The 13,165-nt window shown below is 44.5% G+C and overlaps 1 protein-coding gene across 1 annotated transcript; it reads left to right on the forward strand.

Annotated features, from left to right (window-relative positions):
- Positions 1 to 687: 687 nt before the first annotated feature.
- On the forward strand, positions 688 to 1,788 carry LOC145571180 (uncharacterized). Its single transcript, XM_081630255.1, has one exon. It carries the CDS (start codon positions 688 to 690, stop codon positions 1,786 to 1,788), a length of 1,101 nt encoding a protein of 366 aa, XP_081486381.1.
- The last annotated feature ends 11,377 nt before the right edge of the window (positions 1,789 to 13,165 follow it).

Here is a 13,165-nt window from a genome sequence, read left to right on the forward strand (position 1 = left end):
GCCTAACCTTCCTCTCACGGAATTTGATCCACCAAACTCTCCGGTATCTCCGGTTTCTCATCTTAATTCTTTCAATTTCACTGATTTGTTTAACTATGATGATAGTGCTAACAACAAGGAAAGGATAAGAGAAGCAATAGGGCATCTCCCGCACTCATGTGATGATGGTTCGGTTCGATATAGTGAGTCGGATCAAACTTGGGTTGAAAGAAAGAGACTCAAGAGGCTTCATAGGTGGTCAAAAAAAGGGGGATTCAACATTTGGAGGAAGAGTAGGAAAGGGGCATGGGAGTTTGCTTCAATGGCTCTATCGGAACCGGATATGGCTCGAGAAATGGGGGTTGAGATAGATGAGGATATTCAAAAAAGGGCAAAGAACAAAAGGCAACAAGACTTCTCTTCTTCATCATCGGAATCTTTCAAAAGGCAAAAGAGCGAAGAGGTGACATCGGCTTTAAGGGTAGTAATGGATGACATGGACATCGATTTGCATATTTCCATCTTTGAATCAGTGAAGATCTCTTCAAATGGTGAGGCGGCTGACCCAAAACAGCCTTCAAGTGGAATATGAGAGTGGTGGCTTGGAATTGTAGGGGCATAAATGACCCACACTCCCTTGCAATTCCGTATCTAGTGTGGCTCTATCGTTCTAAATTACCTATGTTTATGTTTATTTCGGAACCTAAAATGGATCTTGACAAGGCGGCTAGTAAGTTATGTATGTTAAACCCCACTTCTGTTTTTGGTCATAACTCAGAAGGAAGTAGTGGTGGTCTTCTAGTGTTAGGATGGTCTAGTCATGCAGTAGATTGCTTGTATGCTACCACAAACTTCATCTTTTGTAAAAGCTATGAAGCTAATGGAAGTTTTAAGTACGTCTTGTTTCTTTATGGTGAACCTCTTGTAGATAATAGGAAACTTGTTTGGGAACAACTTCAATGGATATTGGAGGAGTTCAAGAATGTGTTGGTTATTGGGGACTTCAACCAAGTGGAGAGTGGAAGTGACAAGATGGGGGGATCGAACAACATTAGAGGGATTAATTCATTTCTTGATTGGAGGTTCAGTAGTAATGTCACGGAAGTGCCCTTTGCAGGACCAAGGTTCACTTGGAGGAACAAAAGGGAAAGGAGCGAACTTATTTTAGAAAGGCTGGATAGAGCCTACATCACGGAGGATTGGTTTCATCACTCCCCGGATGGGATTGTTATACATGAACCTATTATTTGTTCCGATCATGCTGCTATCACGTACAATTCAGAGAGAAACAACAAGGCTTCTAATAGACCGTACCAAATCGAGAATTGGTGTCTTCGCTTCGCTAAGATAAAGGAAATTGTGGAAAGGGAATGGAAGATGAACATCAATGGCTCCTCCATGTTCAAGCTGGCAAGGAAACTTTCAAGGGTAAGATCTAGGATGCAATACTGGTGTATTGAGAATAAAAAGCTTTGGGGGATTAATTGGAGAAAAGTCACAAAGGATCTCCATGACACAGGAATGAATATCAGTTCAGTACAAGAAGGAGAAGGGTACATTCAACTAATCAATCAGCTTATCCCAGAAAATCAACTGGCATTTGATTTCTGGAAACAACGGATGAAAACAAGCTGGATCAAGTATGGTGATTGTGCTACTCCTACCATGTATAGGAAAGTGAAACAGCGTCAACTCCACAATGAGATTGTGTCTCTAAGAAAAGAGGATGATACATGGGTAGAAGGGCAAAAGGAGGTGCAGGAAGTGATTCTTGCCTCAGTTCAAAGGATTTACAAGCTGGTTATTTAGAGCAATCATGGGGAGAACATCGACTTACTCCTTAGGGAACTAGATATTCCTAGTATTTCAGGCCCTGATAAGGAATGGCTTGAAAAACCCTTCACAGACCAAGAAATAAAAAAGGCCATGTTTAATATTCACAGCTCCAAATCCCCTGGGCCAGACGGGTTCACTGCTGATTTTTTCCAGGTTTACTGGAAGGAGGTTGGACAACTAGTGTTGGATAGCGTTCATCAATTTCTGAGAACGAGGAATATGCTCAAAGAATGGAATCAATCTCTCTTGGTCCTTATTCCAAAGGTAAAGACGCCAGAATTAGCTAATCAATTCAGACTGATTAGCTTATGCAACACAATCTACAAATGCATTTCAAAATGCCTGGAAACAGGCTAAAGGTTGTTCTCCCAAGTTTGATAACGGAGAATCAGACTGCTTTTATCCTAGGAAGATACATGGAGGATAATATTCTCTTGAGCCATAAACTAATGCATCTTATCAATTCTAAGAAGGGGTCGAACTTCACAGAAGTCAAGATTGATATGTCAAAAGCTTATGACAGGGTAGACTGGCTTTTCCTACTCAAGGTTCTTCAAGCCTATGGGTTCTCAGGGCATTGGATTAAGATGATCTCGCAATGCATTTCAACAGTAAGTTACAAAGCCATCATAAACAGGAAAGTCACAGATCATTTCTTACCAGACTGTGGCTTAAGGCAAGGGGACCCTCTTTCCCCTTACCTATTCATTTTTTGTATGGACATCCTATCTAGAATGTTACAGCTGGCAGAGGATATAAACCAGTTCAAAGGATTGAAAGTCTCAAGGAGATCACCTTCCATTTCACACCTCTTCTTCGTAGATGATGCAATGCTCTTCTTTAAAGCCAATGATGAGGCTTGTATATGTGTTAGGGATATTCTTCAGAGGTTTGGTGCTGCGTCGGGTCAGCAACTGAACCTGCAAAAATCATTCATCAAATTCTCCCCGGGGGTGAATGAAAGCAAAAAACAAGATGTGAGAAGGATTCTAGCAATGGCTGAAACAGATAATATGGGGATTCATTTGGGAGCTCCGATTGATATCCGAGGAAGGAAAAGTCATTCCTTCTAGTTCTTGGTAAATAAAGTCTCCGATAGGATTGTTTCGTGGGCTTCCCTTAGGCTTTCACAAGCAGCCAAACTAATCCTAATCAACATAGTTCTGGTTAGTATATCAGCCCATGTTATGAAATGCCTCAAAATACCACAGAGCATCGCCAATAAAATTGATTCTCTAATCTCAAGGTTCTGGTGGGCTAATAATGGGAATACTGGCATGCACTGGGTAAGAAGAGCAGTCACTCATCTTCCAAAAAGCATGGGAGGCATCGGAATTAGGGGGGTATCGAGATGAAATGACGCCCTTCTTTTCAAACAAGCAATAAGAATGCACCTAAATCCGCAGCTACTGTTGTCCAGGGTATTTACAGGTATGAAGCCCTGTGGTATTTGCTCAATGGCCATCACCTATGTCAGGAGAGGAAATCCTTCAATGGGGAGGATTGGGATTCAAAAGGCCATAGACACTTTCAAAAAAGGTTTTGCGTGGAAAGTTGGTAATGGAAGTAGTGTTAAAGCAATCAGTATGCCGTGGGTCAATGGAGAGGTTCCAGCTGTTAACTCAAACCAAACTCTAAGGGCAGCTTTAAATTGGAAGGTTGATGATTTTATAGATAAGGAAACTTGCACTTGGAAAGTGAGAAAGGTAAGAGAATGCTTTGAATGGGGAAGTGCGAGGGATATTCTTTCTATGGAGCTGCCATCCACAAATAAGGATGATTTTATATACTGGAAATTCCATCCATCCGGGAGATATACAGTCAAAACAGGATACTACTTTCTCATGAAAGATGAGGATCCGGGGAATAAGGTCATCTTTAATGATAAGGATCAAGAGTTCGTGAAACTCATTTGGAGAATGGATATTCAGCCTAAATGGAAGTTTTTTTTGTGGAAGCTTTACCACGATGGGATTGCAGTCAAGGAAAACCTAGCCAAAAGGGGCATATAGATAGATGAAACCTGTGGCAAATGTGGGTTAGGCTCGGAGGATAGTCAACATCTTTTCAGATTCTGTACTCTAGCGAAAGAGGCCTGGGAAAACAGTGGCCTGACAATTCGCTCTGACTCTGTGGGATACAATTCTTTAAGGGATTGGATCCAATCATATATCCTGCTGTTCAATAGCGAGGATGGAAAACATAGTAACCGTATAGCCCTATTTATTGCAACGTTATGAGGGCTATGGAGAACGAGGAATGCAAGGTGTTTCAATGGTAGTGGAGGAGGAGCAAGCTTGGTAACCGAATTCACCAGCCAAGAAATGAAGGATCATGAGACCTTCAAGCTTAATGAAGAGAGACACAATTGTATTGACGGCAATGAAAGAGGGTGCCTTACCCATCCACCGGGATTTAATTATGTCCATTTGGGGCAAGAAAGGGAAGGCTTTGGAAACTTCCTAATTGAGGTTGATGGGTCATGGGACAAAAGGACTAAGAGGGCAGGAATTGGATGGTCGGTAAGGGAAGAGGGGATCAACATAGGCAAAGGAGGAAAGCATGGAACATCAAACTCAGCTCTACAATGCGAGGCTTGGGCATGTTTGGAAGCTATGAAATGGGCCCACTCAGAGGATAGACATGATCTCCTAATCTTATCAGACTCTTCTAACCTTCTCCCCAATCTCCGGGGTAGCACATGTAAGGATATTGAGATTTCGTGGACGGTAAATGAGATAAGGAAGGTAGGCGCCTCATTCACAAAATGCACCATCATGAAGGTCTCAAGAGACCAAGTACAAGGGGCACACGACATTGCTAAGGAATACCGGGCGACTACTATTAATTTGTTTTAGTTTGTTTTGCCTTTGCTCTTGTCAAAAAAAAAAAATAATATCATAACAATTGTACAATCTCATTACTTATACAATTTTACTTCGTATATTTTAACATGCATAACCAATTGGTGTGTTTAGTTATACAATTTTACACAACCAAATTCATCAAATACCATAAAGCATGCATTAAAATTGATGAGTTTAGATGTACATTTACATTATTCATAATTATCATTCTCATAATTATGATTTCGTTATGGTTAGCTGTACCATTTTTGATTTTGCAAATTGATTGAGTTGGTATCTTGTGTTATCGTTCTATAAAACCAACAAAAATTTAATTTACTAAAATTGATTTATTTTATATAAATAGACAACAAACAAGAATCTTCATAAATAGGAGATTTAAAGAAAGTACATTGCACAATAAGAATTGTGCTTTCTTACAACTTTGTGAAAAATAGGATTTCTACCTTTGCATTAAATGCTTGTGTTTTGGGTGTTTTTGTCCCTCGGGAGAGTTACGTCACCAAGACTGGTCCGGCGCAGTCTGTACCTGCAAAACACGGAGACTCCTGTTGGTTGGAGCTCTGCCTCCGACGATCAAGTAAAGTGCGGAAAGGTAAAAGTAAGATCTTCTCGGATTCCGAGATTAGGTGTTTTTTCTAATGTGAGAGAATGTAGGGGAGGCTGTAATAAATGAATTGTAGATGTCCCCAAAATGGGGGGAATCTCCCTATTTATAGGGTCCTAGGTAAATGTGCCCTAATTAGGTTATTCTGACCTAATTCTGATGGGCTGCGCCGAATTACGGCTTTCTCGGGATTTAGGCCCTAAAGGCCTCATTTTCTCCCACTTTTTTGGAGCGCCACGTGTCAAGCAAGGATTGGGGAGGAGTCTGCTGAGGGGATGAACCCGGCTACAGAGGAGAGCAGATCTCCTGCGGGTGCTCCCCCAACTCCAGGTGATTCTATCTTGGAGGAATCAGAACAAGGAGACGGTGAAGTAGCCGCCTCTATGTCTGGCTCTCAAGATGATGAGGCTCCCTCTGACAGAGACGGGGGTGACACCGCCTCTAGCTCGGAAAGTAGTGATGAGCCCTTATCCCCGTTTAAGGATAGCGAGGTTGAGGAGAGAAAAAAATGGAGCGAGAAGGCAGATCCCTTCAAAATCCACGTCTCTGCTAAAGAGAGAAAAAGTATGGAGAAGGGGCTTGAAGATTTGAAACTCAAATGACCTCTTGGGGAGGGATACAAGATCCGGGTGCCACCTGAGTTAGGCACCATTTCTTGGAAGGACGTCCAAGAGAACGCCAACGCCTATTTCGGCTGCTATGAGGTGGCATTTCTGGCTGGCCTCCGATTCCCCCTCCGCGATGCTGTGAAAGCCATCTTGTGGGGTTATGACCTAGGCGTCTGGAAATTGACCCCAAAATCTTGGGTTAATATTCTGGGGTACGTTGCCGCAGAGTCTACATCTCGGCTAGGAGGCGTTCGCCTACATGAATCGTCTTAGCCGCAGCCCAGGCGGCTGGAGGGCATGGTACATTTTGACCATTTACCCCAAGTATCAGATGACTTTGGACAAAGTGTCCAAATATGATAACTGTAAAAACCGGTTCTATCTTCTGTTTGCCCCCACTCGGCGTGAAAATTGGGAGTTTCATCGATATAATAAGAAACCTGACCTTTTGGGTTAGAAGTGTGCCCACCTCCGGATTCCGGAGGAGGATTTTGAGAAGATCATAGAATCGAAATTTTTTGAACTCACAACAGACACTCTCTCAACCAGGGAAGTAATAAAGGTTCCAATAAATTGGATACCCCTGAGTGCATGGTTGAGAGACGAGGCGTTCTTGTCCGCCTGCGGGTTGAGCAAAATGTTTTCAAAGCGTAAGTTTATTGCACATCCGACTATTTTGTCATCTGTATTATTGCATTGTCTATATTATTCTATTGAACTGATTGTTTCTTTGTCTTTTACAGAAGACGCTTTGGAAATGCTCCCAGAAGACAAGACCCCCAGACGGTCCTCCACTGAAATCCGCAAGAATCTTGCGGAGCCTAAAGCAGCCAAATAAGGGCCAAGGTAAAAACCCATCTGACCCTCTGCTCCGTTAAATTCACTCTGAAAAGATGATTTGCCGGTTATATAATTGATAAGCAACTTCATTTTTAGGGTGGGGAGGTTTCTAGATCCCTTAACAAGCTGCTCAAACAGGGACGAGACGACAGCGCCTCCACCCCTGCTAAGTCTCAGAAAGCTTCGTCCACCTAGACGGCTCCAGATGCTTTGTCTGGGAAAGGCCGCATGCGCATCGGGGGGAAGAGCATCACACTAGGAGGCTTCGGCCTTGGCTTGGACTTGGCCAAAGGTGCTCTGACCTCAGCCGGCCTTAGTGCGCCTGTAGGTGATGCTAACCTACAGGTTACCGATGGTATGACTAATCCTTTCGAAACCCCACCTAAGCTTGGCTGGCCTTTGCGAGTGAAATCACACTCTCAACAGACCTCTTTGTCGGACAGCCGGCAACAAGTTGGTGCCGCCTATATATCTCACTCACTCACTATTACATATGGTACAGATCAATCCCCCCGATGGCTGGATGTGCAGGCGCATGCCAAGGCTATGCTTGGGGCCATCCCCAAAAGGGAGAAGGAAGTCATTCCAAGCATAGAGACGTTCAACATGGAACACATCTTGGCCCTCCTGTCTGAGGTGTAATTTCTTTTTGTAAAGTAGCAAGTACACTTTTCAGCTGTATTTTTCACACCGTTTGTGTTTGCAAGCTATGTTGAGGGTTGATGGACTCAAGCGGCCATACACTCGGAAGAGAGAGGAGGTAAAAAGAGCCAATAAATTGGCTAGAGATTCTCACGACATTGCCCAATATCAATGTACAATAAATGAACTTGAATCTAAAGTCGTGGAACTTAAATAGGCGGAGACCATCAAGAACTTGAATGCTGCTCTGGAGACTACCAAGAAGAGGGCCAGCGATGCTGAAACCTCCCTAAAAGAGGCGCAGGCAGACCTCAAGACCCTGAAGGGTGTTGCCAAGGAAAACACTGATCTTAAGGCAGACGTCGAACGTCTGAAGAAAGAGGCAGCCCAAGCCCGGGACAATTTCAAGGACACCTTGGAGGCGGAGCAAGACCGCCTTATTGCTGAGAACGAGACTGACTCTAACACCCAGATGAAGATTGCATGGGATGTGCTATATCCGGAGAGGGAGTACGGTATTTGGGGGCTGGCTTTCCAATATGTTGAGGACGTCGTGTACCCGAGAGAGAGAGGCATGCCAGAGCCTGAATTGTTCGCCGCCTGGGCAAACACTAAGATTGAGGAGCCTGCTCGGCCTGCACTCGGTCAAGCGTTTGGGATTCACTCTGATGAGGAGGATGAAGAAGGGCCAAAGGAGCAAGCCCCGGTTGACCCAACTGAGGCTAATCTCCCGCCTCACCAATCTGAGCAGGTGCCTCCTCCCCAGCCGCTATAAGTTTTGAGCAGCTATATGCCATTTATGTTTTCTCTAGCTTGTGTGTCGTGAATTTCTGTAATTTTACCGACTGAGGAGTCGGGTAATCCAACACTTTTCTTTATTCCCGGATGATTATCCGGTCAACATTACTCCACCCAGCCGTTTTGGTTGGGATTTTAATTTATGACAGTACCGACTGAGTTGATTTTGCTTATCTTTTGTGTTTGATTTTGCATTTGAATTTAGCATATATATACTTGAATTTTTGCCTAACTCTTTGAGAGCATGTGGTATTTGGTAAGCCGGCTATACTTGCCCCTAGGCGGCTGTGTGGTTGGTTTTAGTACTTTGATGATTGATTTGCTTGGGAACTTTTGATAATTTAAAGAGTATAAAAGGTTCTTAAGTCAATCAATCATAGTAGTGATTGCCCCAAACCAAGTACACAGCCGTCCAAACACATAAGTACACTTCCTTCTTCTCCGCCTGAGGTACTTGCAATCCAATTATGCTCAATGTCCTTTTGCCCCAACTGGGAGAACTTGCGTAATTTCGAAAAATAATCTAAACTAGAACTTCGGCCAGCAACCGACTGGCGTCTTTTGACATCCGGCTTTGGTGGACTTAGTCGTTCTTTAAATTACCCTGGTTAGACGGCTATGAGTTGGCCAATTTGGTCGTACAATCTTTGCCGCCTGCATGTGTTTGTAGAGCACTGTGTCACCCGGATAGGAGATACTCTCTGTGACGATTCCACCCGGATGGGCGTCGCCGGACGCCATACTCATGTTGGAGCAGACGAATTATAACATAAATTATCATCTGGCCATTAGCCTCGTGTCTTTTTAAGACGGTCGCATAGCCACTAAGCTTTTGACTTAGCGCATTGCACATACGTCATTTACGATAATACGCATGTAGGTAAATCAATAAATAAGATAATTGAAAACAAAAGGCAACTTTTCATTAATAGGCTCTTCATTTACAAAAATTTACAAATCTCAAATGTAGTACTTTTTTAAGTTATCTACATTCCGAATTCTAGGCAGCCGCCTGCCATTTGGAGTTTCTAGGAGGTAGGTGCCGTCTCTTATTTCTTCATAGATCCGGTAGGGGCCTTCCCAATTAAGAGTTAGCTTTCCATGCTCATTTCCCCTACTGGTTGCCTCCATTTTCCGTAACACAAAGTCCCCAACTTTCAAGGGACATTTGTGTACTCTTTTGTTGTAGGCACGAGTCATTCTCAGACGGTAAATCTCATGACGCAAGGCGGCATTGCCCCTGCGTTCCGGGAGCGAGTCCAATGCTAGCCACATGACCTCCCAATTTACCTCTTCATCATATAGCATGACTCGTAGAGTCGGCTCATAATGTTCGATGGGCAAGACGGCTTCAACACCGTAAACCATGAGAAATGGGGTTTCATTGGTTGCCCCTTTTCTAGTTGTCCAGATGGCCCATAGGACATGAATTAATTCTTCAGCCCATAAACCACCGGCTCTTTCAATTTTCTTTTTAATACCATCTGAGATGAGTTTGTTGAAGGCTTCAACTTGGCCGTTTGCTTAGGGTCGGCCGACTGATGCAAAACAATGTGAGATCCCTTGATCTCCTAACCAAGTCTTAAGCTGAGGCGTTTCAAACTGAGGGCCATTATCAAACACCATAGACATAGGTTCCCCGAACCGGGTGATGATGTTCTTCCAAATTAAAGAGATGACATCCTTTGTCTTGATACTCTTAATCGCCTCTGCCTCCACCCACTTGGTGAAGTAATCCACAGCCACCAGAATATAACGCTTTCCGCCTAGTGTAGGCGTGTAAGGACCCAGAATGTCCATGCCCCATTTAGCAAACGGGACTAGGCTGTGGATTGCTGTCAGGTCAGTTACCGGCTGATGCATGAGCTTGCCAAATCTTTGGCACTTGTCACATTTTTTTACCATCTCCATCTGACTCAAGAGTGGGCCAGAAACCCTGCTGCCTGGTCTTGACAGCCAGGGATCTGCCGCCTATGTGAAAGGTGCGGTATCCCACATGCAGCTCTTCGAGAACTTCCTTCCCCTTTTCTGGGGTAACACACTTCAACAGAGGTTTTAGGAAACCCGCCTTGAAGAGTTCTCCATTTTTTATCTCGAAGTTTAGTGCTCGCTTCTTCAGGACAACCGCTTCTTGTGGTGAATCAGGCAGCGTGCCGTCTTGAAGATAAGCTCGGATGCCATTCATCCAGGTAGAGCTTCGGTCGAGTACTCCAATGGGCTCTTCTTCAGTAATACTTCGTTTTTCCATAACTTCCCGGAAGACTGACCGAGGCGTATCACAGGAGGCGGAGGATGCCAATTTTGACAATGCATTCGCCTGATTGTTTTCAGATTTTGGCACTTTACTTAGATTAAACTTTTCAAGTGTCCCAGCTTCAGCTTTGGCTGCATGAAGGTATTTGATCATCGCCGGATGAGTGGCTTCACAGTCACCATGGTATTAGCTAACGAACAACTAAGAGTTAGAGCAGGCGTCAATTTTTGATGCCCCTACCGCCCTGCACATTCAGGACACTGACAAATTATACCTGCACCACAGTCGTTCATAGTAGAGCTCCCGTCTACATACACTTTCCAAACCTGATCAGGATTGTCTGGAGCAACCGGCCTTGTCATTTTGACAATGAAGTCGACAAACGCCTGACCCTTCACTGCATTTCTTGGTTCGTAAGTGATTTCAAGACTTTGCATTTCAATAGCCCACTTGAGCATTCTACCGAATGACTCCAAGGTTGTCATTGGCCGCTTGAGAGGTTGGTCTGTGTAGACCACAACCGGATGTGCCAAGAAGGTTTCAACTTCTTAACAGCCATGTAAAGGGCGAGGCCAAAATTTTCAACTATGGGGTACCGTAGTTCAGCATTTCTGAGCATATGGCTAATGAAATAGACCGGAAGCTGAATGTCGTCTCTCTCAACAAGGAGAACAACACTGAGGGAATGATCTGAGACGGCTAAGTACATGTAAAGCGTCTCTTTTTTGGCAGAGGGCTAATAAGCCTTGGCAAAGAGTGTAAGTGTCTTTCAATTTTTGAAAGGCCGCCTCAGCATCATCCCCCCATTCAAATCTAGTCTTCTTTCTGATTCCTTGGAAAAAGTAAAGGCACTTGTCACCTAACCGGCTGAGAAATCTTCCTAGCGCCGCCAGGCAACCGGTGAGCTTCTAAACTTTCTTGACAGTACGGGGTGACTTCATGTCAATCACCGCTTGTATCTTTTTGGGGTTAACCTCTATCCCCCTTTGATCAATTAGGAATCCGAGAAACTTCCCAGACTCAACATTAAAAACACATTTCTTGGGATTTAACATGACCTTATGCCGCCTGAGTTTGGTGAAGGTTTCTCGGAGATCAGTAAGGTGATCCGTTTGTAGCTTGGAATTGACTATCATGTCGTCAATGTATGCCTCTACATTCCTCCCAATCTGATTAATGAAGACAGTATTAATCATCCGTTGGAAAGTAGCCGGCGCGTTCTTCAAGTCAAACGATATCACAATATAACAGAATAACCCCTGATCAGTGACGAAGGTCATCTTCTCTTGATCTTTCTTCCACAGGGGTATCTGGTGGAAACTTGAGTAAGCATCCATAAAACTCATCAAGGCATGCCCGACAATAGAGTCGACCAGACTGTCGATCTTTGGAAGCGGGTAACTGTCCTTTGGACATGCCTTGTTCAAGTCAGTGTAATCGACACACATGAGCCAGGTACCATTCGGCTTCTTTACAAGCACCACATTCGCAACCCAATCAGGGAAGTTACATGACCGAATGAACCCAGCGTCTAACAGCTTTTTGACCTCGGCAGCCGCCGCCTGACTTCTCTCCTTGCCGTGATTTCTTTTCTTTTGCCGGATGGGCTTCTTTTTATGATCCACGACAAGTTTGTAGATAGCAAGATCCGGGCTGATGCCTGGCATCTCTTCTACTTCAAAGGAAAAAATGTCTTTGAATTCTTTCAGCAGGAGGTGCAAGTCTGCACCTAACCTTTCAAAGGCAGCCGTCCCCACCTTAACAGTTTGCTCTGGACGGTTGTCGTCCAGAGGAATATCAATATGATCACCAGCCGGCTAGGGACGGAGCTCATCTGACCGTTCCCCGGTCAATGATTGCTATTGCTATTTCTTCTCCTTCTTCACCTCCACCAGCTGATTATCTTTTCTTTTCTTTCCGGATGCTGGTGTGGCTGGGTCAGAGTCCTTGACATCATCAAGGTCTATTAGCTCCTTCAGATGATCGGCTGCAGCAGCCGTTGCTTTCACGTCTGAGACGTAACACTCCCTTGCCGTCTTCTGATCCCCGTTCAAGGAGCCAACATAGCCATCATCCTTTTCATATTTTAACAACATGAGAGCTGGGATGATGACGGCCTTACACTTGTTCAAAACGGGTTGGCCCAAAATAATGTTATAGGCGGTCAGCTCTTCAACCACCAAAAACCAGACGATCATGTGTCGCCCTTTTCCCTTCTGCCCCAGCCGGATGGGTAAGTTAATTTGTCCGACTGGGTGCACGACCCCTCCCCCAAAGCCAACAAGGGGATGGGAGACGTCGCCCAGATTGTCCAACTTGTAGTTCAGCTTGGACAGACACTTGTAGCTGATGAGTTCAAAGGAGCTACTAGTGTCTATAAGGATTCGACCAACCAGTTGGTTGGCGCCCTTACATTCAATGATGACCGGGTCGTCATGCGGTCGGCGGACTTTACCCCGATCCTTCTTAGTGATGAGGACGTTTAGGAAAGTACCACTAGAAAACGCCTGCCCATCATCAACAGAATGGATCATCTTCTTCAAATGATCCTTGGTGCCCCGGATGGTCGGGCCACAACTTGCGAATCCGCCTACTATGGTGTAGACTGGCTCTTTGTCAGTTTCTGAACTACTAGTAGGGTGGACATTCTTGGACGACTGTCCCGGATTTGTCTTGACAGTCGCTTTGGACTTCAAGACATAGGATTTCAGCACCTCCTTTTCAGCCAGACAGT

This window comes from Chenopodium album, chromosome 12 (genome assembly GCF_948465745.1).
Source record: "Chenopodium album chromosome 12, dcCheAlbu1.1, whole genome shotgun sequence".
Taxonomy (NCBI): domain Eukaryota; kingdom Viridiplantae; phylum Streptophyta; class Magnoliopsida; order Caryophyllales; family Amaranthaceae; genus Chenopodium; species Chenopodium album.